Source organism: Mastomys coucha, unplaced genomic scaffold (genome assembly GCF_008632895.1).
Source record: "Mastomys coucha isolate ucsf_1 unplaced genomic scaffold, UCSF_Mcou_1 pScaffold13, whole genome shotgun sequence".
NCBI lineage: Eukaryota > Metazoa > Chordata > Mammalia > Rodentia > Muridae > Mastomys > Mastomys coucha.
Window position 1 is genome coordinate 61,048,570 of NW_022196895.1, and position 26,379 is coordinate 61,074,948.

At 44.6% G+C, this 26,379-nt stretch overlaps 1 protein-coding gene across 10 annotated transcripts in view; it reads left to right on the forward strand.

Moving 5' to 3' along the window:
* Positions 1 to 26,379, forward strand: part of Nedd4l (NEDD4 like E3 ubiquitin protein ligase) — a 341,716-nt gene that overhangs the window by 286,150 nt on the left and 29,187 nt on the right. For 8 of the 10 annotated variants that reach the window (XM_031365878.1, XM_031365882.1, XM_031365880.1 and 5 more), the window contains 9 exons: positions 2,237 to 2,372; positions 3,377 to 3,553; positions 5,928 to 6,002; positions 12,568 to 12,699; positions 13,209 to 13,328; positions 14,309 to 14,506; positions 19,126 to 19,203; positions 20,011 to 20,065; positions 25,020 to 25,078. In XM_031365878.1, the coding sequence (XP_031221738.1) occupies positions 2,237 to 2,372; positions 3,377 to 3,553; positions 5,928 to 6,002; positions 12,568 to 12,699; positions 13,209 to 13,328; positions 14,309 to 14,506; positions 19,126 to 19,203; positions 20,011 to 20,065; positions 25,020 to 25,078 (1,030 nt within the window). The remainder of the gene's footprint in view (positions 1 to 2,236; positions 2,373 to 3,376; positions 3,554 to 5,927; positions 6,003 to 12,567; positions 12,700 to 13,208; positions 13,329 to 14,308; positions 14,507 to 19,125; positions 19,204 to 20,010; positions 20,066 to 25,019; positions 25,079 to 26,379) is intronic. The other 2 variants (XM_031365876.1, XM_031365877.1) reach the window with 2 other exon arrangements.

Sequence of the window (26,379 nt, forward strand, 5' to 3'; positions counted from 1 at the left end):
TATGAAACAGAGGCAGGCGGGTCTTGGTGAGGGAAAAGGCCATCCTGGTCTACATAGTGAGTTCCAGGACAGCTAGGGTTACACAGAGAGACCTTGTCTAATAACAATTTTTTAAAAAGAGAGAGAAAAGGAAACTAAAAAAAAACAGATAAAGAGGGTACTCGCTAGCCTCCCCGGTCTTTCTCTCTGCTCTGCCGAGGTCATTTATAGACTTTATAAATGTATTCTAATTTTAAATTTTGTTTAATAATTTATTTCATACTTGAGAGTTGGACATTTTTTAAAAAGGACAATAAATACATCATCATAAATACAATATGGCATTTTTTCTAACTACCAACAGTGCCATTTTTAATCCTTTTTATGCTTTTAGAAACATTATATGTATGTATTTCTTCATTGTAGTGATTATATCTATAATAATATCAATTTTCTGAAGATACCTCTATTTAGTGTACAAGTTTATTCTGGTTATATTTAATGTAACAATATGTTTTGTTAACATAACAAATTTATGTATCGTGTATTCAAATGTAATAAAATTTCTTTAATTCAGATTTTAGTAATTAAAGAATTATAATTTGCAGGTGGATTAAATAAAAACTAAGTTTCACGCTACCTTCTTTTGCCCTAAAGTCAATAGTGCAAGGATGTTTGATAAAAATATTTTGACTATTGAGAATGTCATCCTCCGATACTGTGGCTTGTTAAATCTAGTTGCTACTCAAGAGGCCCAGGAGGCTCTTTATTTGGGATATGAGAGGGTTTGAAAGTACTGGAAACTTTAAATCTTTACTTTAGAAAGAATCTATAATTAGGCTGTCAATTAATAGTATCTATCAGTTCATTGAAACTCAAATTCTCAACCTTTGCCAGGCAGTGGTGGCGCATGCCTTTAATGATAGCACTTAGGAGGCAGAGGCAGGCAGATTTCTGAGTTCAAGGCCAGCCTGGTCTACAGAGTGAGTTCCAAGACAACCATGGCTACACAGAGAAACCCTGTCTCGGAAAAAAAAAAAAAAAATTCTCAACCATTTTGGAACATTAACCTGCAACATAATTTGCGCTCATTAGATGTGGAGTCAGATTGAAACCTGTTTGCAAGTGCCTGTGGAGGGCCTTTAGACTCCAGAAACATGTAGCTGAGATTTCTCCCAAAAGACCATCACCTGTCACGTACTGCAAAATAGTTTTAAGATACAGTCGATTTAGTCATTTTTAAGGATAAGTTCTTAACTCTGATCCTGACTTAAAATCCTTAGTCGACAGTACAAACAAAAGAGCTCTGACACCACCACGTTCTTATGACAGGGTTTGTTTGGGAGGTCAGCCCCTGCTGTGCACTTGGAGTATTAGAAACAGGTTGTCGGGGAAGGGGGTTGCAATCTTAGGTGAGATTTTTGTCAAAATGAGACAGAAAGCAGCTAAAAGTAAGTCACACACCACAGGCGATGTCCCCTTGGGACCACGGCCTTGAGTTTGTGCCGTTAGTGCCCCTTCAATCAATTACTGATGACCCAGACTAGCTGCTTTGTCACTGCTGGGTAGACCTGGAAGGGACCTGCCAGCTGTGTGTGTGAGCTCATCACTTCCTTCCCAAGGACTGGTTAGTCACAGATTGAAGGACCTGGATTTCTCTTCTCAAGCACTGAAGTGCAGCTTGAGGAAAGACTGTGTCCCTCTGTCCACACTGCCTCCGCACCTGTGGGCTCAGCCAACCACAGAGAGAACTATTAGAGAACTATTAGGTCTGTGCTGACCCTGAGCAGTGGTCTATCCTCGACTCCATTCCCTAGACAGTGCAGGATAAGTTGTTTGTGGAATACTTCCTTTGTATGAGGCATTGTGTGTCATCTGGAGGTGATTTAAAGTGCACCAGAAGTTGTGCGTATGTTCTGTTCAAACAGCCATTCCGTTTTAGGGACCAAACCTGTAGGATTTTGAAATCTGGGGGATAGGGAGGCCTCTGCAGCTAATCCCCTGTGGATGCAGAAAGACAGCTGTATATGTCTGAAAGATGCTCTAACTCTTGTACAATACACTGAAGCCGGTCTGGGGGGTTAGGGTGAGCCTCAGTGTGCTCTAGCCAGAAGATGGAGGAAGACTTCCAATATTGGTTTCTTGTTCCTTGTTGTTGACGTCTTAGTGGGTGCATGGCCCACAGTGAGGGTTGGACTGTCGGAGGGTTCGCTCTGAATACCCCTTCTCTTCTCACATCCCCTCACCCTCCTTTCAGGGATGTGTCCTCAGAGTCAGACAATAACATCAGGCAGATCAACCAGGAGGCTGCACACCGACGTTTCCGCTCTCGGAGGCACATTAGTGAAGATTTGGAGCCTGAGGCCTCTGAAGGCGGTGGAGAAGGCCCTGAGGTATGATGTCCAGAGATGCTGTGGAACTAAGTGGCTCCATCTTCCCACAGTCCCCAGGGTGATTTTGTATCTCACTTTTTCCTCTCGGTAAACTGTGTATTGCATGTAAAGATTGTGGCCCCATGATTAACTAATTTCCATATGAGTATTAGTGAATTTAGAAAGTGCTTGTGGAAACCATGGATTGCCCAAGCCCAGTGACTTGTATAAATATCAAGGGGAGAACATGATTCTGGTGTGAAGGTCTTACATGTTTTTGCCCCAGGAACCTAACCAATCTCATGACACATGACTAAAGTTGTCATTTTGAAGAATCGAGGGAGTTCAGTCATTTGTCTGGGTCTCGTGGGCAAGTTTCTAATGCTTGATGTGTTAGGAGAGACTACCAAAAAATTGGAGTTGATTGGAATATTGATAACTATTCTCCATAAGCAGTTAACAATTTGTTACTGTAAAAAAAGAGATGAAGTAAGCAACAAGTCAGAAATGATCTTAACTTGATGCTGATGACTGATCATTGACTTGACCTTGGGTTAGGAAGGTCATTCACAAAATGTCTCAGTGACCCGTTAGAACATCAAGCTAGTGGTTTCACAGTAGAATCACTCAATATTCTGCAGAACTAAGCTTTTTTCATTAAGAACCCTCATGACAGTTAGAAAGAAAAAAAAACTATATGAGGATTGCTTGTAAATTTTTGAGGTGTTTCTAATCCATTCGTAACAGAGGCTGGCAAAAAGCTGCCTCCTCCCCCACACTATGCTCATTACCCCTCAACTGACTGCTTACATCAGCAGTTTGCTCTCTCTGTGAAGTTTCCTGGTCTGTTAATTGGAACAATTGCCCTATCTTCCTTGTGCTTATCCTGAAGATTTTGTGCCTCATGCTAAGTAGGTGTTCATCCAAGTCACCCTGATGGTTATGAATGGTGTGTGTTTTATTAGAAGGAAGACAGGTAAATCCCCGGTTCCTAGCATTTACCCTAGTCTCTTATTCCTCCAAAGCCTTGGGAGACCATTTCAGAGGAAGTGAACATGGCAGGAGATTCTCTCAGCCTGGCTCTGCCCCCGCCTCCTGCCTCCCCGGTGTCTCGGACCAGCCCCCAGGAGCTGTCAGAAGAACTGAGCAGAAGGCTGCAGATCACTCCTGACTCCAATGGGGAACAGTTTAGTTCTCTGATTGTAAGTCATGGTATTGTTAGAAAAGCTGAACATTGGTGGTCAGTCCTTTGTTGTAGCGTTTGAGGATGTTCTTGTATACAGATGATAGCCAAGGTCATCAGTTCTTGACCTGTGGATCATTGACCCACTTAGGGGTCAAACTGCCCTTTCACGGGGGCCACATATCAGAAATCCCACATTTCAGATATTTATATTATGATTCATAACAGCAGCAAAACTATAGTTATGGAGTAGCTACCAAATAATTTCATGGTTGGGGGTCACTACAACATGAGGAGCTGTATTAAAGGGTCGAAGCATTGGGAAAGTTGAGATCCACTGGCCAAGAGTCTTCTATTTCCAGTCAGTTCCTGCTCTCCAAAGGATTTCCTTCCCTACACAGGCAGTTCTCTATGAAAATTGGCCCTGGCAGGTTTAAAAAAAAAAAAAAAGATGTTCTTTTAGAAAGAAGTGGCATATCACCAGCTTTTTCTTGTTTGTAAAAACTTCAAAGGAATAAGATTCTGTGGATTTTGTAATGTCTAGCTTTAACCTTTTAGGATCTCATTCCTATCCAAAGGCTCATGAAAACAGTGTCTTTGCCATGAGGGCATTTCCTGTTGAGAATCAGGAGCCCCAGAGCCTCCCAACCAGTCTTGTAAACTCACATTCTACACACCTCTGCTTTCTTCCATTTCACAAACAAGGAGAGCGGATATTTAAGTGAATGTCCCCGGCAAAGCTTGACTCTGAGGTAGAAGAAACCCAAAAACCCAGCATATGAACTCTTGAGGAAAAGAAGTTTGAAACTGTGGTCCGGTCATCAAGATAACACTTGACCTGGGTTTCTCAGCCCTCAGAGGAATATATTCTAGAAGGTTCAGTGAGAAGGAAATGAAACCAGTCACAAAGAACTTTGCATGTAAGAGTATAACACTGTAGGTAAAGCCTATTGATCATTCTCATGTGTGTACAGAATAAGACCACATACACATGCCATGTTTCTCAAGCAATTGGACTTAAAGATGTACTGGTGAGAATGGCGGTTGTCACTATGTGGGGAACGACATCCTCATACAATAGTCATGGTGATGAGCATACGGAACATAAAATGATTGGAGGACTACATTGAACATAAGAGCCACTATGTACAAATTTATTAACCCTTCGATCATGGTGTTCTCCTTAAACGAAACTGTTGGCCTCTGCTGCATGAGTGACAGTGACTATGTGCTTCCACATTAACATTCTATAACAGTCTTTCAAAAAGAGAATCACCACTAGGATGAAAATTCAGTACTAAGTGGATAGAGAAGAGGCTGTGCATATATGAGATATTTGAATTGGTAAAAGCTGTTACCATGGAAACAGCATGAGCCACAAAGCCACGTATTTAAAATGTATCAAAGAAAAAAAAAATTGCAGAAATTATGGCAGCTCTATACCGTTTATATAAACCACGTGGGCAAGAAGTTCCTAGTTTTCTATGCTGATGTGAATTGGCATTTGTCACGATTAGAGTAGGGAGCTGTTGTATTGAGTGCCTCCGGAAGCCTGGCATATCCTAAAGACCCGTGTGTGATTGCATATATCCTTGGGGAACTTCCTCCAATTTTGATGTTCAAGGCCACTCTGTATTCAAGGGCAATGAGGTGAGTGCTTTCCTCAAGAGGACTCACACTGCCCAGCGCGGAAAGGCACAGGTCACCCCTGACACCACCACTTAGCTTGGCCCGACTTTAACTTACTGTTCATTATTATACAAAGTCACACATGTTACAGGCTGTAACATGGCTAAGCATTCTTCTAGCAAGGAGCCTTCGGCCTGTGACCTTCTCAGATCTTTGTTCAGATCCACGAGGCAAACAAGTGAGAGGAACGTTATGTGTGGCACACAGAATTGTCTCTGGGTGTGCCTCGCTCACTTCTCTGCTCCATCCACTCCTTGTTCAAGCTGGCGTTCCTTCCACTCGGAAGCCAAATACAAACCCTAACCCTCGCAGGGAGGACGGGCAATGTCTCGGTGCAGACGGCCATCCAGTTTAGCTGGTAAAGAGACAAATGTCACATTTTCTTCCCACTTTTCCTCCGTTCCTCACACTTGAGATTTTTTTGCCCAGAGCTGGCATCCCAGGTAGCATCCCCGCTGACCTCTCGTTACTCTTGGGTGTCGTGAGGACCTGTCTCTTCAACCTTCCAGTAGTCTTGGCCTCCTTTTACTTCTGAATCCTGGCCTGCTGGAAACACTCAGAGTTGAAACAGAGCTCTGGAAGGGTCACTGCTGAGAAACGGGCACTGTTTGATTGCCTCCTGATGTCAGAGAGCAGGGCATGGAAGTGTGGACGGGTTCTGAGAAGGCTCCTGTTAACACTGCCTGTCTTTCCCTCCGCTGCAGCAGAGAGAGCCCTCGTCAAGGCTTCGGTCCTGCAGTGTCACCGACACGGTCGCTGAGCAGGCTCACCTTCCACCGGTAACAAACACTCATTTCCAGTCCTCGGCTGGTTTTGGTTTTGGGTTTTGTTTTTGTTTTTGTTTTTTGTTTTTTGTTTTTTGTTTTTGTTTTTGTTTTTGTTTTTGTTGGTGGTGGTTTTTGGTTTTTGGGGTTATTTTTTTTGCTTTGATTTAAAATCTTCAGGGCTACTGAGGAAGAGTTTTTCCTGTGTAGATCCAGTCACCGCATATGCAGGACATTTGAAATTTTCTGATTACGTTGCAAAAGGGTCTGGGCTTTTCCAACCAAGAATCCCACCTACCAACCAAGCTTCCAAAATGCTAAAATCTCACTCTGGTTTTTCACTCAGCAGAACGCATTCTGACCTGCTTCTGTGACTGAAGCTAGGTAGTCCATTCAGCCGTAACAGCTGAGTTTTGGGTAGCTGAAACCTGTAAACTCACCCATCTCTTCGAACAGGAAGAACTCTTCCAGCGAGACAGCCTGATTGTTTTTTCTAGTACCCATGGCTTAAACTCTCAGCTCCACAGAGCAACTGCGCTAACTATAAAGGCAGCTCCGCAAATGAAGAATCAGCTGCCATTTGCTTTTTCTCCTCTTTCCTACAGCTGTGATAAGTCTGAGTGCACATGGGCATGGTAGAGGGGTTTTTGATATCCAATGTATGCTAAAGTAAATATCAAATTGGAGGGCAGGTGAGCATTGCCTCGCAAGAAATAATCTATATAAATTGGTTTCTTCTTTGGGAGGTGATTTTAAATGTTCAATTTGATATTTGACCTTGGCCTTTTTTTGGTTTGTTGGTTGGTTTTTGTGAGTTTGTGGGGAGATGGGGGTGGGGAGAATTAAGACAGAGGCTTGGTCTATATACCAGGCCAGACTGGAACTCTAATTATAGACTCCAGGCTAGCCCTAAGCTTGCAACAATCTCCTGCTTTCCCTCCTGAGTGCTGAGATCTCAAGCATGAGCCGTCACACCCATTTTTGCTACAGATCATCTTTCATGACCTGCTTCATTGTATATGAACTTGATAGGCAACAGATCTAAAATTTTTGAAACCTTCTTCTTCTTATACATTTTTTCCCTGACTTCAGTGGACATTTTTATTTAGGTCTTACTGTTTTTAAAGTTACAAAATGAAGTGATGTGTGTACTAGCCAAAATAATAAATTGAATTGTGGAGTCCATTGTGTCAGTTGGCTGAAAACAAGCTGAGATGGGTTCCATTCAGACCTCCCAAAGCAGAACCATAGACTATGGCGAGCTGCTGGGGATCCTTGTCAACCTGATGATTCTGTGATTGTCCTGCAGAAATTAATCGCTCTCACTCTCCTCTTCAAAATCAGTATCAGCTTTATTTGCCACAGAGTCCCTTTGCCTGGAAACCTTGATTGCACCTGTCCCCTTGTTCTTAAGATGCCGAGCACTCATTGGCCTCTCTGAGATTTGCATATGAAAGAATCTGCTAAGCTTTGGACTGTGGAAGCACAAAGCTTCACATTTGAAGTGACTGTTAGTCATCCCTATCAAGAATGTAGCCTGAGCTCCTGTGGGGTGACATGGTGGTACAGAGAGGTCATTGGGGCATGCTCAGCTTCATTTGGACAAGGCGGATAGTGGGGATACCGATCTCACGTCACCTGTCACAGCTTTTCCACAGCAGTGATTTCTGATTCACTAAGCAATAAATAGCTCCCCCCAAATACATGTTACTGATGTACATTATCATTTAACAGCCCAGCACCCCAACTAGGCGAGCCCGTTCGTCAACTGTCACGGGTGGTGAGGAGTCAACGGTAATGACCCCAGTTATTGAACACTAACGGTGAAAGTCTGTGGGATGGTTTATTATTTTGATTATGATGAATATGCTCCCTCCCATTTCCAAAATCAGGTCCGTTTCTTTATGGTAGAGAGGCACATGTGCTTCTTATCTTAAACTTGTCGTTTTGGGTGCTTTAAGGTACTGGGTAAAATGGAGTCATTTTTAATCCTGTATAATTTGATTAGAAGTACTCGCAAGCTTGGTTAACTGTGCATTTCCAAGCATTTCCAGGAGAGTTTTGTTAGTGTCTTTATTCCTGGTAAGCTTTCTCTCTTGCTGTTGAATACTTGGTTAAGCGAGAGACACCATAAGAGTCATTCAGGGATGTGCATGGGAGTGTAGGTGTGCAAGAGACTCCTGTTTCCCACACCACATTTATAACAGGGAACCGGATTGCATCTCCATCATAACCTGTAACCTTGCTCTGCTATGAGGAGTTTGATTTACAGGGATGGACAAGCGTTTGTACGATTCCCAGGACAGAAAGCAGTTAGGATACTTTCAATGGAAGTATCTATGATTGTTATTATTTTCTTATTTTGATTGATAGCATTCATACTTCTGTGTAATTTCAATCTGACTAGTTGTTTTTGTTGTGTTCTCCTGATCCTTAAAGTCAGGCCAGTCTGTGTTTGTTGATTCTCGCTCAGAAGACTCTTTGAAGAAGTGTCTTAATTTTTTCACCTTTGCCGCACACGCTGCGACTGCTTTATTATTTGTGAATGACTTTAACTACTTACACAATAGCTGGTTTTCTGGAGGATGTTTAACACTCAGTGTTACACAAAGGACACTCAGATTAGCAGTCAGAGTGGCGAGCAGGGCATAAGGTTGCTAAGCCCCTGTGGCTTATGTAGCAGTCAAGAACTGGAGGGCCAGGTTCCACCACCAGGCTGAATTCAAAGAAGTCTGCAGGCCTTAGTTGGTCTCCTACGGTGGTGGTGACACAGCCTACTCTGCATAGTGGAGCCACAAGACAGACCCTTCCACAGGATGGTTTGTCTCCTCCCCACAGTCTCCTCTGAGGGTATCATTCCTTGTTACATGTAATTGGATCTGCAACCTGCTTCTAGCTGTGGGGTGTTATGATGACTCCTGGTAGCAAAAGACAGAGCAAACTGAACTACTCTAGGACCAGACTGTGATAAATGGTCACTTGACAGGACAAGGTCATCCAACCGAAGGAGAACCCATGTGCCTCTGGGGCTGGCATCTTCAAGCCTTCTTCCCCAATGTTCTCCGCCGTCCATGAATTTGGTCTTTTATTTGGTTTGGTCTTTTATTTTTGAAGCCTTGGCAGTGGTAGTTCCTAGATGCTCCCACCATGCTCTGCCATGCTTGCTGAGTATCTAGATAGGTTTGGAAGGACCACGTCCCTTTCTCTCCTATCCTCTCTATTTTCCATTCTGCCTTCCCTCTTACCTCCTCTGTGTTGCATATGCCAGGCAGAAACTTCCTAGAAAGTATCCCCTCACTCCTGTGCCTTCCCAACCATGCACATGTTACAGTTATACACGCAGGCTCTGTTTATCGGGGGAGAGGGGGGAGACCAGCATGATGTTGCATACATAATGCTCAGAAAACTATTTTTAACTTAGGTTGGTTTTTCTCAGCTATGTTGATAATCATTCTGCATTCAGTGGTGGAATTACACCACAGTTTAAACGCATTTCCCATGCTGACGGGCATTCCCACGCCGTCTACTGCGTGTGGTAACTGTCCTTCTAGGTAACACTTCTCTTAAAAGTACTGTTCCTCATCTGAGGACTCCTGACCTTTTTGCTTTATGGCAAAAGCCTGTACACCATGTCACTTTATTACAAGCCGCACCAGGGCTCGCCCTTTCAGATAGAAAGAGCGAGGGAGCAAGGTCCTTTGATCTTCACTGAATTGATTCTAAAAATATCCCGAGATACCACTGTGGCTGCGTCTGGATGAGTCATGGAGAATCTATGATGCTCGGTATCAAAGGATAGTCAGACTCCCTCAGTGTCAGCATAGTCCTGTTCTTCATTGTAGTGAGTCGATCCCAGCCCCACCATAAGACTGGAGTGAGTGCCTATTTGGAACTATAACACTCGGCAGTGCAATGTAGTTATGGATGAAAACCCAAATGTTAAGTTCGGTTTATGTTTGGATTGCCTAACCTGTTTCTTGAGATGAGCTGAAGCATCATTCACATAGAGTAATATAAATCTAATCATTGCACCCAAGCATGGGTCTCTTCCAAGAGCCGCCTGGAGAAGCTGAGTCTTGTCATTGCTGGTCCTGTGTGTCCTGGGTGGCCATGTTTTAATAGTAATAGCTAGATTCCTTGGCACACGTTGTTCTACATGCTCATCTTGAGAGGACGCTGTCAGGACATATTTTAATTACAGCTTTCTTACTGGTTGCCTAGTCAATTCACTTTAGCCACATTCTCTCTGCTAGCCTCCTCTGTGTAACCAGTCCTGTTACCTGTAGAGCTCTGTGTATATAACCCGGGTGCAGGAAGTTCTTGCAGCTGACAGTTCGGTACTGAGATTATAACACATCTAAGCCATCAGGGATGTCAGTGGCCCCGAAAGTGTCTGTCCCAGGAATGGGTGTTGCTGATATTCGTTTGTTACAGTCTGGGTTGTTCCTAGAATTGAGTTTTCTGAGAACCTATCAGATGGCCTCTCCCTAAAACGTGAGTCATCAAAAAAGGAGTACAGTAGCAATTGCTATTTAATATTCATGTAGTTAAAGCAATTGTGCTCATATAAGCCACAGTAAGTCAAAATGTGTTTCGCCGAAAATTTGTTGTCTGTTTGCTTAGATAACAGTATAGCAGACTAGGCTTCCAGCCAGTCCAGATGAAAGTCCTGGAAGGGAGGTGGGGCTTTGTTATGGGTGTCTTCCCAGGCTGTGGACCACTTGGTCTGTCTTTCATGGTCATAACAGCTTACATCTCTCTGTTGGTAGTTGTCTTGCTCCTAGGTACAGGATGCGGTATGGTTAGTTGCTCTTGGAATTCCCTGATCTCTTAGGACTTATCTGGGAAAACGTCAAGGAGCATTTTTAGCAGGAAAGTTCCTTAGATACACTCTCTCCCTGCCTGATAAACATGGCTTAGAAATAACCACGGAGTCAGCTGCTCCTCAGTTAGCTTCCAAGTTAACGGAGTGCGCTCGCTGTTCAGCGTGGAAAGCACATAGAAGGGCCCCTTCAGTCGCAGTCCGTGGTACTTGCAATAGGCATGGTCTCTGATTCACAGTCACAGGGCACCGAGGACTCTGTGGCTGTGACCTTCACCAGAGAAGTTAGCAGTCAGCAGAGTAGCTAGAAAAGGACAAAAGCTCAGTAAGAGAAGAGTCCCATGATCAGCCCAATTCCAGGAAAGCATCCCCGGCTCAGGTACTTAAGAGGAGTGGTGGGAAAGCAGCACCCAGAGCAGAAGGGCTGTTCCTCAACTTCCCAGAAGTCTTACGGGCCCTGGTAGGCACTGTCTTTCTGAGCACCTCCCCTAAAGCATTGCTTCCCCAGCACAATTCAGTACCATGGGTGCAGGCATTCCTAGGCACTCGTCCTGGGCATCCCTTTCCTGACAGTCACTCAGTCATTCTGTATACTCTAGCACCTGTTCACCCAAGCTCTCTCTCATAGGCTTCTTACACAAGCCAAAGTCTCGGTAATTCTTCATTTGAAAAGATGGAATTCATGCTGGGTGTCGTGGCCCATTGCCAGCACTGGGGAGGCAGAGGTAGGCCTTCTAGGAGTTCAAGGCTTTTCTGGTTTACATGTGAACTCTAGGCCAGCCAAGGCTATGTAGTAAAGTCCTGTCTTGAAAGAAAGAAAGAGAGAGAGAAAGAGAGAGAGAAAGAAAGAAAGAAAGAAAGAAAGAAAGAAAGGAAGGAAGGAAGGAAGGAAGGAAGGAAGGAAGGAAGGAAGGAAGGAAGAAAGGAAGGAAGGAAGGAAGGGAAAAGAAAGACAGAAAGAAAATAAAGTATTTGCATTATCTATTTATAGTTCACACTAGACATCACAGGCTGTGGGAGGTGTATAATCGATGTCATTACACTGGTATAAACACTGCCTCTAATAGGGGGCTTCATAGGAACCCTTCACCAAGGGACTAGGGGACCTCCTGAGCTAGGGAGCATAGACATGCTAGGGATCCTGTAGATTATGTCTCCATACAGGAGTGCAAGTCAGAGGAGAGACTCCGTATCACACTTTGCCCTGAAAGTTTGTGCACACTGGGTCTCAGGAGGAACAATGCACTGAGCATCTGTGGTTAGCCAGCTGACTTAACATGTCTGCAGCATTCATTCCTTCTCTGGACATAAGCATTGGGTGGCTTGAAATTCTCTTTGGAACTATGCGGCTTAGCAATGGACTTTAGCAACTGGACCAGGTTATGAGACATTGTTTTTCTTTACTGACACTTTGGTGATGGTTCTGTATTTAAGACCTCAGAGGCTAAGAGACGATTTTGTAAGCATGTGAATGCCTTTTGTCTCACAGGAGAGTGGAAGCTCTTCGAGTCGGTTTGTTTCTGACTCCCAGATACTCTTTGTGGGTTGTGGGTTTTGGTTTGGTTTTTCTCTGGTTTTTTTTTTGTTTGTTTGTTTGTTGTCTGTTGGTTTTTTGATGTTGTTGTTGTTGTTTTCTGTACAAGCAGCATTAACTTATCTTGCCTAGAGAAATATAACTTCTAGGTGTACGTTACTTTATTAAACCGGTCAGAAAACAAATTCTAGTTGTTAAATAATAATAATTTCTTGCACAAACAGCCATCAGTGGCCTATGTACATACCACGCCGGGCCTGCCTTCAGGCTGGGAAGAAAGAAAAGATGCAAAGGGACGAACATACTATGTCAATCATAACAATCGAACCACAACCTGGACTCGACCAATCATGCAGGTATGAAGATCACCATTCCAGCCCAGACTCAGGGACCTTAGCAGCCAAGATGTACTGACCAGCCTCCTAGCATGGTGTTCATGTCCTGTTACGAAGGGCCTGGGTCTAAAGCAGATCTCACCAAAGACGCTCTCGGTGTTACTCTCGGTAGAATAGTTGCCTGAGGAAGATTTTGGTCCTTGGATACATGTTTTAATGTGACAGAAAAGTACTTTGAGAAAGTGAGCTTATGACCATGGATAGCTCCCTCTCCCTCTCCCACACCCTAAATCTCTTTTTTTTCCAAGGCTAGTTTCTAGTTGGCCAGTGACTTATTTTTAGTTCTCTTGAATGTGTCTCCCAAGGCTTTGTCCCCCATTATTAGCTTTAATTACTCCCCCTATGCTTTACATAGGCCAGACCTGTTATTATGGCTGTGTGTGTGTGTTGTGGTGGTGGTGGTTCATGCTCCTAATCACACACAGGGAAGATCCTCATACAAAGCTAACTTGTTTTTGCCTCCAAAATAGCTTGCAGAAGACGGTGCCTCCGGATCAGCCACAAACAGTAACAACCACCTAGTCGAACCCCAGATCCGCCGGCCCCGTAGCCTCAGCTCGCCAACAGTAACTTTATCTGCCCCACTGGAGGTGAGAAGGTGGCCTCATCTAACCAGGGTCATCTCTGTCCTGTGGCTTCTCTTCATTCTCTCTTCTCTCTACACTGGGCTCTCTGTTCCTGAGGCAGCTCCACACTGAGCAGTCATGTGTTGGTGGTGAAGGCTGCTCTGAGCAGGCTGCCCACGTGCTTCTGTGTCTCGGCCAGCTAACATTCTGGACTCTATCAGAATCTTCATTCTCATTTGGCTGGCGCCGTGTGCGGCCGCTGGTGCGCTCTCTGCTGAACCTGTGCCGTTCCTGTTGTGTTGCTCCTTCTTGCCTGTTACGCCATCAAATCTCATCCTTCTTCCGAGTAGCCATGCTTCTGTTGGGTTTTATACCATAGCGATCGCTTTGTTCATATTTTCTTTGACTGTAGGTCTTCCATTGTGTGGATACGTGTTTCTGATGTGTATTTTCATCTCTTACATCATTGCTGGACATCTGCTTGTATGCTATCCTTGTCATGTTTTAGTGGCCACCTTGATCATCATAAATGGCAGACCCTCAAAAGCCAGAGAAGACATGAGTAAATTAAATGCTCTGAAGCAAGCTGCTACACAGTGGGAATGTGGGATAATGACTGTCATTCCAGGTGGCTGCCCCCACCAATGGAGGTCTCCTTCCAGGCTCTAAAACCAGGCAGTGTGTTTGTTAGACTATGGGCTCTTTGAGAGCAAGGGCTTGTCTTGCTCTGCTCTGAAATCTCCACCCATAAAATGGTATTTTTGGCAGGCATGATTGGCAAAGAATTGTGGCTGTTCATCCTTGATATTGTTGCATATCTATCTAACCAATAGAAAGGTGTAAAGTTAGAGTTGGTTTGAAAGTACATGGAGAAATGAATGGGGGCTTGGGGGAGCCTGTCCCTCATTGGTCTCCGAGGAAGAGCTTTCTACAATACCAGCTGCATTGTGGCGTGTCGGATTGGCCCATGGTGAAGAGTTCTAACACTCGTTATTGTTCTTTAGGGTGCCAAGGATTCACCCATACGCCGTGCTGTGAAAGATACCCTTTCCAATCCACAGTCCCCTCAGCCATCACCTTACAACTCCCCCAAACCACAACACAAAGTCACACAGAGCTTCCTGCCGCCAGGCTGGGAGATGAGGATAGCGCCAAACGGCCGACCCTTCTTCATTGACCATAACACAAAGACTACAACCTGGGTAAGGCTGCTGCTTTTATTTGGCTCCATTTTTCACCGTGAGCTCCAATTAATTCTCTTCCTTTCTGACTCAATCCTCCTGGTCCTTCTAGAGGAGTTCCATCGCCAACTCTGAAGCGAGTGTCCTGAGGGGCTGGTCGGCTCCTCTGATGCTCAGACACAGCTGCTGGCCACTGGGGGTTACCAGTGTGGCAGTCCTGGGAATCTCTGGTTTTAATAATTTGTTCCATTTGGGGGCAAGGGCAGCCTTCACACTGCTAGCCTTTTGACTTCATTGTAACACATCTCAGGCTATTGTATTAGTCATTGTATTAGGTATGGTAACATTTGAAACATTCCCTGTCTCTTTTTGCTTGCGCATGCCCTTTTCTCTCTAGCTGTCATTTCAGATGAGTGGTTTTTGAATTTCTGTGCTACATTCTCTTTCCTTTTTTCACAAATTAAAATTGCCCTAATGACCTGGTGAAGATTTGACTGGTTTTCCCAGTGAACATTTTGACCAAACTGATTTTCTTGCCACTCTGATCTTTCTCCAGTCACACGTGTGAAAGAGCCTGTGTGTTGCACTTGGGAGAAATGAGTTGAGGCCAAGGTAAACGAGCATCTCTGTGTCCCTCTGTCAGATCTTTGTTTCTTCAGCCTACTCAGAGCTAGCTTCTTCAAGGCAGAATAGAGCGCTTGCTAGAAGTCCACGGACTCTGTTATAGTCCCTAACCCTGTACTCTAGCCTAATTTCTTCTCTCGTTTCTGGTTGGTTTTGATGCAGCAGGGACTTTATTTTTCTGCCTGTCCAATCTGACTGTATAGAGCAAACTCGGGGATTAATGCTGCCCCTCCAGCATCTGTGTTCCACGAGCAGAACTAATCTGAGTTTTCTCTGGATCCCTCTTCCGTCTTGGATCAGTTGTGCACATGACCTGCCGGTTCCCGTTCCTAGCTGTGGTGACTGCCCAGTTGATGGAACAGCGGTATTGTGTTAAGGAAAAGGTTTCGACCAAGGTGACCTTGGCTATCATTTACTCTCAGTCTGTGGTGTAATGTTAATTCAATCCCTTGAGAATCCAACCGTGTGCTCCCTAAACTCCCGTGGACTGAGGTGCAGCATGTCCCCACAAGAGCATTCTTGGCGGCTGGGGCAGGCCTGTGCCTTCCTCTGTGGGATGCTTAACATCCTTGGCTTGCGTCACTGAATGCCAATGGCTGCCATGACCCTCCCAATATACCGACAATCAGGAATGCACTCAAATTTCCAGACACCCCACAGTGAGAACTGAACCAATCTCAGGGAGCCCTTCCCTTTTTTTTTGTAGAGAAGGAATTTTCCTACCTGCCAAGGGCCTTACCATCAAGGTCTAATGACATTCGTTTGGTAAACCGACAACTACTTCAGAGGCATAGAATGACATGGAGGTTTGTTTGATTCACCTTTGAGTCAGAAGATAGTATTATAGGCCCGTGGGCCAAGACAGCTGCTCTTTGGCGAGTAGAACCCTAGAGATTGGTTTGGGGTCTATTTTTTTTTTTCCTGTCATGACACAGAACCTAGGCTGTCCTTCTGGTGTTCCCATTTTCCATAGCACTGCTATGGGGTTCTAAACCTTTAGCCAGAAAATCGGAGCTCCAGAGATAGGGGATAAATATCATAAAAGTCAGAGGATTAGTGAATGGAGCCACTGTGGCTTGCCAACATAAGCTATGATTTTAGTAATATGAACTAGCTTAGTAATGAAATCCCCTAACCTTTTCGCAGCCTTTCACGCCCCAACTGCAGTGTAAGTGCAGCTGGGCAGGATTGATTTTAAATAGCACTCACTTTATTTACTGCTGGCACTGGTGCCAAATGAAACCTGCTTTTAATTACCAGTTGTCTCTCTTTACCCGACTCTTGCCATCGACCGATTTGCTCATTTGAACATTTGCTTTACTGAAACATTTCATGGCTGCTACCATTGAAAATTCTTAAGCAACAACTGGAATTCCCTCAAGTTAGACCTCCCTTCCTCAGTAGGCAGATATGCTGACACAGCTGTGTTATCTCGTCCTAAACAAAGGCACGGACACCATACCGCATCCTCATTATGAAAAACATTCGGAACTGCGTGTCCGTCTTGACAAGGGGTGGGAGAGGCGGGAAGAGAAAAGACGCTTTCTAAGTTCAGGCATGTTCGCAGTTGGCTTTATGAGTGTTGTAACAGACAAAGGAAAAACAACTAATAAGATAAACTTAAGACAGTGAAAATCCGACCTCTTCCCCCTTCATCCTGTACCTCCATTGGTTCTTGACTTTCCCTGGAAGCGTGAGAAAACTCAGGCTGCCCTCCCCTTTATACCGGGAGAGGAGTCAGTTCGAATCATCTACAGTGCTCAGCCTTTATTCACCCAGGTGATGAAGGCCGTGCACCAGCAGACTAACTGGAATTAAATCTGACCACATTTAAAAAGAAACAATTAATCCTCATGGATGGCTTTGGCCTCACCCAGAGCAAGGTGTGCTGGGAGTCACTAGAGATCCTTCTTCATCCCCCTTATTAAGGGAGAAGCTAAAAGTGTATGTGTTCGTATATTGATGCCTTTCACAGGACAAAGTATGGTCTGTCTTTACGATAGACTTTATGCCTTAAGTTAGATAACAGCTACCCAAGTTCACACTAACCAAAGAGACTGTAATGTGGTGTGCCTGCTGAGACTAAAGGGAAAAAGGCACATTTGGGATTATTTTTTTTAACCAGTCAATATTCCTGTATTTTATATATTTATACACATACACCTACCCAGAGGAAGCACAGAAACGGGAAGTGTGTTTTATGCGCTTGATGGTTGGATAGTCTTGTCGTTGAAGATCTCCTTAGTATTCCCTCTTACCATTTAAGTGTTATCAGACCTCAGCTGCCACGTCTGTCACTTGTCCTACCTCCTTGGGTTGTCCAAGGGACAGTAGCTTCAGTGGCTACCACGGCATAGTCTGCATACACGGACTACTGGCAGCTGCAGCCATTTCATTTACTTATTTATTTGTTTGTTTGTTTATTTGAGTACTGTTACTATGATAAAATAGGAATCCTCAGCCTGGGCTTGCCCATGCTCTGAAGTGTGGCTCCCATAGAAAGCCATTTTAGCAGGCTGCAAGCTGCGCAGCCTGGCCTCTTCCCACTCCCCCAGGACCTGATACTTTTCATTGATCTTACTGTCTTACCTTTTTTGTCTCTCTGAATCACCCATCAGTGGCCCACAAAGCCACTTGTCTTGCACAGTTTGACTTCACTCCATGGCTGGCCTTTCTGGTTAAAGTGCCCAGAATCCCCACCTCCTAACAAGACACCCTGGGCTTTCTGTAAACCTGACTTGGTCATTGGCTACCTGAGATTTCAAGGATCCCTGGCAGCCGTGGTATCGCCTGTCCCCATCTCAGAGTTAACACTAGCTGAGTAGCTTTAGTGGAGTTCATTTGAGTCTTCCAGCTCCAAGTGATACCTTACCTATCAGCTTCTTGCTTCTCTAAATCCTAAATCCTGGCATAACTCTGTGTGCTACAGAACACTGGGGATGCTACATCTCAGCCCCTTGAAAGATGCATTAGCTTCGGAGTCAACATTCCTCACAGAGCACGCCGGTGATTTATGTCTTCAATTAAAATCTACTCTCGCTTGTAGAGACAGGGCTGCTTGTACTGTTTGTGCCCTTTTCTATTCTTGCTATTTCCAAAAACCTCTCACTTGGTTATATTCCAGCGCTCCTGGCTTTCACTGTTGATCCGGGAAGTTGACGAAGCAGTAAGCCTTTTGTTAATTTGGCAGCAGCACAGCCTTTATTTGCTTTGATGAGATGGAGCTAGTATCAGATGTCTCAACAGCTTGCTTTTACCTGGGTTCATAGTGTTATTGTTCCAGTTGACTGGGTATCATTCTGAGTTTTATTTGTTTTCTAATCTTCTGAGTTTAAAAGCTTCGGATTCTATAAACCCCAATTGGCTCTACGTGTGGGGCAAGTCCCAACTCTGGACTGAATCCTTTGGACAAGTGAGTTTGAGAAACTCAGTCTCTGATGCTGTTTTTCCTATCTAAAGGAACAGAGACAAGGGAGGTCGCAAGACCCAATGTCTAACTATTTTTTGCAAAGGAGAATACATGACCAAAGATGACAGAGTGTATATTTCTTTCCTTGATTTTTCTCTGGCCTCGTAGGAACATATCTTTTAAGGAAAAAATGCTTACAAATTTTATGTTAAGACATAATCGTCAGAGCTTGATCGGTAGTCTCTGAAATAGAACCTGGACTCTCTGGTCAGACAGACTCAGAAGGAGCCTGTGAAGCCCAAGTACTAAGGAATGCTGCTCTCACGGGGTCCCCCTTAGGGACTGAACACTTACCCCTCTCTGTCTCTGGAGGACAGTCATGCATCTCCCAGTCAGGTTGCCTTTCCTCTTTCCCCTTCTCTGAGTCTGGGGGAAACAGTTAGCCTCCCATCCGAGGCTTGTTCCCCTTTCCTGAGATACGGTAGCCAGGCTTCCCCCACCAAGCAGGCAGCTGGCATCCCTCCTGGAGACATGGAGGACGGGAAGGTGCCAATGCGCAAGCACAGAGAGGCCCCCTTAACAGCTGCCGTGTACATCTTTCCTGCAGGAAGATCCACGGTTGAAGTTTCCAGTACATATGCGGTCAAAGGCATCTTTAAACCCTAATGACCTGGGCCCTCTTCCTGTGAGTATACTACAGAGATGTGAAATGGTCCGGAAATGTGTGATTATCCTGTCGGTGTTCATGGGAATCCTGTGCCCCCGACCCCAGGCTTTCTGGGTCCATTGGTCAATGTTGCTTAGAAGGGTTAGATGTCAGGGCAGTTTGAAAGGTACATTACGAGCCAGTGCTTGTAAAAGAAGGCTTTTAATTCCTAGCCATTAGTGGGAGTTCCTTTTTGATATAGGACATGCGCAAGGGGCGAATACTACAGGTGGCAATTTAAGCAGCACGCGTTTATTTTGTAACTTAGCAGCTCCTGAGCTGCAGCCGTACTGTGGTCAGAGTCATAAGAACAAGAGCCACGAAATACTGTGGAAGGAAAAGGCACGAATCACCACAGAAAGTTTCTCGAAAGTCGCTTAACCTGTAGATATTTTTTTTTAAAGTGTTTTTCCCCTTTGTTGTGGCCTCTTGATGAACATGAGGGGGGTGCTTTGGGTTTTGTTTTGCTTTTGCAGTTCTGTTTCCCTTTGGAGGCATGATATAATTTGGTCTGTACTGGGTTTGGGATGAAACTTTTACTGTCTGCCTTCTTCAACAGCTCACCCTTCATAAAAAAAAAATGCTGGAGCTGAAGAGGCAGGTTGAGTTGGGTTGGGTTGGGTTGGGTTGGGTTGGGTTGGGTTGGGTTGGGTTTGCGGTTCTAGGATTCGTTTAGATGGCCCAGACCAGCCTAGAAGGGTCCTGGAGTTTTAGTGTCGCCGCCCGTGGGTTTGGGAACTGCTAACTGATGTCTGCATTCTCCTCTCTCCCTGTCCTGGATGCTAGCCTGGTTGGGAAGAAAGGATCCACTTGGATGGCCGCACGTTTTACATTGACCATAGTAAGTAGCTCCCGCTGTGTCCACAGGTGTGACAGGGTACAGAAGGGGAGGGTGACATAAATGTGATGGTGAAGCTTTGTCATTTTACTCCCTGTCCAGGCAGCCAGGTGTTATGTGGAGAGCATGATACCAGGGAGTCAGTGCCCTTATACGGTACTGTGCCTTCACCCCAAGGTTGCTTCCAAGTAGCCCTCCCAGCTTTCACCCAACTTGATCTTGTGACCCTATTAACTTTTTTTATGATTAAAAAAAAATTTTTTTTTTTAATTTTTGTTTTGACAATCCCTTGATATCTGTGCTTTTTAATAAATACACTCTGGAAATAGAAAATAAGATTAGAAGTGATGATTTAGTTTTTAAATAAAAAGAACGAATCTACTCAAGGAGCGGCGTTCTCCACGGTGGCTGCTTCCTTTCGGAGCACTGACTTCAGAGGCCGGTTCTGAACTTATTTTCTATCGTGGCGTGTGTCCCTGCTCCCAGCTCACTAATGATATATGCAGCTGTTTTCCCGAAACCTTGGTGCATTTGCTGAAGACGTCTGCTTTTAGCACCCGTGGATATATGTGCGGTTTCTCGTTTCATCTACAAGTTAAGCTAATAATGTTTGTTTGCTTTTAGCCAGGGGGTTGGTATTGGAGAGACGTTTTGAGTTGGCTTCGTTTGGTTTTGTTTGGTTTTGTCTTTAAGTGGTTTGTTTTACAGAAAATTATTTTCATGTAGCCCTAAAACTTTCTGAAGAAGGAAAAAAAAAACGCATAAGAAAGCATCTGATAAAGTTCCAATCCGTGTGCAGTTGGTGGGGTCTGGTCGTGTGCTTTCATGTAGTTCATAAGCAGGAAGTGAGCTCAAGTGTATTGATGGAGCCTTTTGCTGAGAATCCTGTCCCTGGTCAGTGCTCATACACAGACCAGTGGCTGTCTGTAGGGGAGAAGGCGACCTAGGATACTCCAAGAACTTGTCTTCAGACATGAGGGTTAGTGGGTTTGAAGTCAGTGAGAGTGCCTACCCAAAACTCAGAATATTTAGGGGCCAGGGCCACCCTTGGAGTTAAAACAGATTATTTCAAGATATATAAGCTTTGGATTGGTCTTTGATTAGAAAAAACACTGAGTTATGCACTTTCCAGCACTGTACTGTGAGCATACAGTTGTCAACATGGCCACTTTCTAGTTACGTGCATGAATTATCCCCCCACAATACTATTTATTCTAAATTCTGAGAACTTTCTAAAATGGGGGGAGAGGTTACACTCTTAATGCCACTAAAACCAGTTCTCCGTAATTTCCCGAACTTTGCCCTGTGGACAGCCGTAAAGGGATACGGGCCGAGAAGCCATTCTTCTGCCTTTTACCTCAAAATCTAGTGTGTAAAGTACAAAATCCTGTGTTTTCAGAGATTTCCTCAGGTCAGTGGGTACTCCCCAAGACAGCTTTAATCACCTGGTGGATAAGAGTTAGAAGTTTTCTCACCTTCGGAGTAAAATGTTCCCGACAAAATCCACCATCTCCCTTTGCAGCCACCATGCCCATGGGCAAGGAATAGGGCTTCTTTCTGTTCAGGCGCTGTAGGCATTTCCTACATTGACAGTGGTTGACCTGAGAGGCAGGCTTTCAGAAGCACTAGATGCTCATTTGGACACCGTGATTCGTTTGCTAGACAGTGACTGGCACGCTCCTTCTGGGTAAAGTGTTAGAGAAATATCTAGAATGAAATCTCTAGCGCTCTTGGGGAGAATGTCTTTCTCACAGACCAGATGTACCCAGAAGCTGAGCCACTGGCCAGTGGTATCTCCAAGACAAAAGTTACAAGAGAAATTCCGGTAATTAGTGTGTTCCTGCACCCTGCCTACAGTTACCTAATCCATGAGCAGTAGCTAACATAGCTAGGGTTCTTATTCCCTCTACTTCCTTCTTGTCATTTGATTTGAAGTGTAATTAGTCTCAGAGGTAAAAAGAGCATGCTTAGATTCTGATGTTCTTTTTTGAAACCCTGGCTAACTGTCCCCCACTCGTCACCTGTGGATGATCTTTCACGGCAGATTCGTTCTGTCAGCCCCAGGAACATGAGTGTGGTTCCAAGCACTCAAACTTTGTGAAGGACTTTGTTTTCGCTCTCGGCTTTTTCCCTCAGTCATTAAAGACAGCCCAGGAAGCTCCTGTTATATGCTGGGCCATGGTCAGTAGTGGAGAGGAGTTATTGGATTGCTACCTTCCGAGCCCTGTTCTTGAGGGCTCGTGTCTGGTAGGGAGTGCCAGAAGGTGTCTTGGGTATTGTGTTGGAAGGTGAGCCTATTATTTGAGTGCTCGGCTTGATAGTGGCTGAAGATGGCTCTGTGGGGCGTGTGTTCTCTTCTGGACAGATTTTGAGCAGGATTCACTCTGAAGGGCATGGTGGGAATTGAGTTTAGCAAAAAAACAAAAACAAAAACAACAACAACAACAAAAAAAAAAACAAAAAACAAAAAAAAACCAGATAGAGCCAGCCATTCCACATGGGCAATGAGATCTGCCCCTCAAAAACCCTTGGTCATGATTCGTTTGTATGTGTATAGACATTTACAGGAGCGTGACTGGCTATGGCATACCAACCTCAAAGGAATGCAGTCTGTTCTGCCTGTTCTGCAAAGGAGGCTGGCTGGCAGGGTACCCAGGCCAAGCCAAGAGGTATCTCACAGGATGAGGGCTCAGATTCACTAGTGGGAGCTTCAGAGGTCTATTCCCAGACCTCTGGTCAGTTGTATTTTTGAGAATAAACTTTGGGCAGACCTATGGAGGAAATCCCCAATAGAGGCCATGACCCTAAGGATCTAGATCGGGGAGTAACAGTCATCCAGGACACAGATGCATGTCCCACGCAGCAAGAACAAAGTAATGACAATTGGATGATCACCAAGGACAGGCAAGGACTTGGGCAGGTTCTCCATCTTGGTAGTCAGTGCATTGTGACGCTGCTTCTGTTAATGAGACGATACCTGGCCTATGCAGCCCAGTTTAAAGGAGGAAGAGTTCATTTTCGCTCACAGTTTCAGAGATCTACCCTTTGCTCCATTGATTCTGGACCATCATCGTGGTTGACATATGGCAGAGCCTACTCATCCTAACAGACAGGAAGAGAGTGACAGAATGTCAAGGATGATGGTCCTTCCCAGTTTTCTCCTTTAAATCCATCCAAGCACCCCCAGCTTGTAGGTTAGGGCTGCCCACATTCAGACAGGTCTCCCCCACCCCACCCCCACCCCTTAGTTAATCCTCTCCGGAAAAGCCCTCACAGACACACCCACAGGTTTGCTTCACTAATCTCAATTCAATCAAATCAGCGGGCCTGGTTAATCCTCAGGCTGCCGACTGGGGTGTCAGGTAACAGGGCCCCTGGGTGTTGGTAAATCACCTGCTCCGGAAGCTAAAGGAACCCAGGGCAGGTGTCAGGGACGGAGTCTGATATTCGGGTCTGGTCAGAAGATTTGAAAGTCCTCCTGTGTCAGGAGAGGTTGGTTTATTTTGATGGCAAACATCCAGTCATGACAGTTATTACCCAAGCTGCTGTGTAAAGGCACGGTTCTATCCGGTTAGGTCCTGCTGTATTCTGTGACTTGTATTTTAGGGTTTTTTGTTTTGTTTTGTTTTGTTTTGTTTTTTTTAATTTTTCCACCTCAGTAGCAGCTTTGAATTTACAAAGTCATTCTCTTCTTAGAAATTAGACAACTTAAAATGCAATCCGTATTTAAATTGTATTTATTTATTTTAAATACAATTATCTGTATCTGCCGGTGTTCCCTGAAGCAGTTAAACTTTACATTCATGTACTTGTCCTGCCAAATTAAAATGAAATTAGTACTGGAGATGTGTAGTCTTAGGGGGTTGTTTTTTTTTGTCTATTTCTTCTTCATGCAGACCATCTTTATCATGAGTGTATCTTCCTTACACAGTGCTGGGCTTCACTGTGGCTTTTTGGTACATACATCAGCATCTGCTTTAATCATAATCAGCCCAGAGCATTTTTATAAACAATGCCTCTGTTTTCATAAACGTTCGTAACGTCAGGGTTTAGAAAATTAACTAAGGTGCTTGTTAAAGTTGCATCTATGAGTTCCTGTCAGCTCACTAGCAGGCTAAGAGTGATCAGGGTGAGTTTTCAGAGAAACAACACTCCCCTCCCCCTTCTCTTTTAAACTTAGAAGTAACCTGTTGTACCCCAGCCTACTCTTGCCACACCTTTGTTACCTGAGTGCCCCAGAGGCACCTCCACCTGGGGCTGCACACGCCCAGGCCCCTCAGAAGCATTTTTAATCATGTGCAAAGTGAAACCCCACACTAGGCAGCTGCTCTACGCCATCACCTGAGCACTTTTGTTCACCTTTTGGAAGAAAGGAAAGTGCCCAGCCAGGCTGCCAGGGAACCCTTTCTCTGAAATCTTGCTCAGCTCTGTCTAATTCTTTTTATTTATTTTATATTTGTGATCAAAATTTTGCTGCCTCAGTAATGCGTGCGTGCGAGAGGCACAAGGGTGGATTATTTCTCCGTTCAATGTAGAAATCTCTACTTGAAAGCAGCTTTTCAACATCATAAGCAAATTTCAAGAAGTATTTGAAATGAGAAAGAAGTATGTATGCGTGTTAACTTCCTAGGGAACTAAACCTTATGCCTTTTGAAAATCAAGATCAAGCTATAAATCCTTTACGAGTTAGAGGGGTTTATAATTGCACATTTACCAGATTGCTCACCCCAAACTGCAAAGATACAGTTTTACTTTTCTTGTGTGTTTTTATTATTATTTTTAACTAATCATATATACGTTTGCCATGCAATAGCAGGGTTCCCTTCTAACCCCAAAATACTAAATTCTCCCTGGGGTCAACCCAAAGGGGCTTTAGAAAGGGGAATTTTTCTTTCTTAAATACCCTGTCAACCAAAGGGATTAGAACTAATGCACTGGTGTTTTTTAATGTTTTCAGATAGCAAAATTACTCAGTGGGAAGATCCAAGACTACAGAACCCAGCCATAACTGGTCCGGTCAGTATTCTCATGTTCCTCTCCTTCATATGAGCTTGTGACTGCATGTTACATACATCCTTGTGTGTTACTACTGTGCTGTTCAAAGACTGGTGAAATTGGATAGTTTACAATTCACTCCAGCTTTTCAGTGAGTTTTCCAGTTGAGATGCAGCTACCTGGGGTCTTCGCGTTGGACTGGGACTGGAAAGAAGAAAATGGTGTTGGTAGAAGTAGTTGATTGAAATGTTTTCTTCCTGGTCCTTTATAAAAGGATGGTTTGAATGGATAACCAGGATTGTCTCCTTTTTTTTTTTTAATAGTAAAGCATCATTTTTAAAAATAATTTAATATAGGCTTTGTTATGATCATAAAAAGAGAAAGAGCTCTAAGAATATGTTCTGGTGGAGTGTGGGGGAAGGAGGTGCCTCGGCAGGCTCATGCCGAGGCATCCCTTCCCCGAGGGACCAGACACACAAACTGGTGTAGTATGGAATAGAGTTGATTCAGGGCATGGGGAGGGGGGGTTAAGAGGGTAGCAGAGGCAGAGAAAGGCAGAGAGAAGAGAGTAGAGAAGTAGGGGCCGGCCATGACTATGTGGAGAGAGGGGGAACAAAGGGGTAGGAGGCAAGGGGGAGAAGCAGGCGTAAGAGAGAGAGGAGGGGGCAAGCAGCCCCTTTTATAGGGCCAGGCCTACCTGGCCGTTGCCAGGTAACCATGGAGAGGAGCATACCTGGCTGCTGCCAGGTATCTGTGGGGGTGTTTATACAGAATGCTAACAGGCTCAACCTGTTAGTTAGGAGGAAGAGAAGCACTCAGAAAAAATAGAAAGATATACCCTGTACCCAAATGTGGGTGCAGGCCCCTTAAGAGGGAAAAGCACCCCTCGCTTCCTGTTTATAGGCTGCAAGACCAAGCTCTGCATTTATAGGATGCTGGCGTTTGTTGGGACAATGCTAATAAATCATGCTAATCAACCCGCGGCTCCCGCCTTTAAAACCCTGTAGAGAAAAGGTTGGAAGCTAGGGATAGTGTGTGGACTCTGTGATTCACCAGCTCTGCTCTAGTGCCACTCATGCATGCTGGCTAGAAAGTGTCCCTCTGACTTAGGGCTGTGAGCCCCTGAGATATTGCAGCACTCTGCAGTCATGGGCAGAGGGGAAGTTCTAAGTCCTCTCTTGCTAGAGACACACTCATCAGCAAGTGTAGTACGCTCCGCGGTGAGCTAAGATTGCTGAGAGACAATCTGGCTGGCCTTTTCCATTAAATGCTCGGTTCTGCCAATTACAGAATTGTTATTTTCCCTTTGGTTTTTTTTTTTT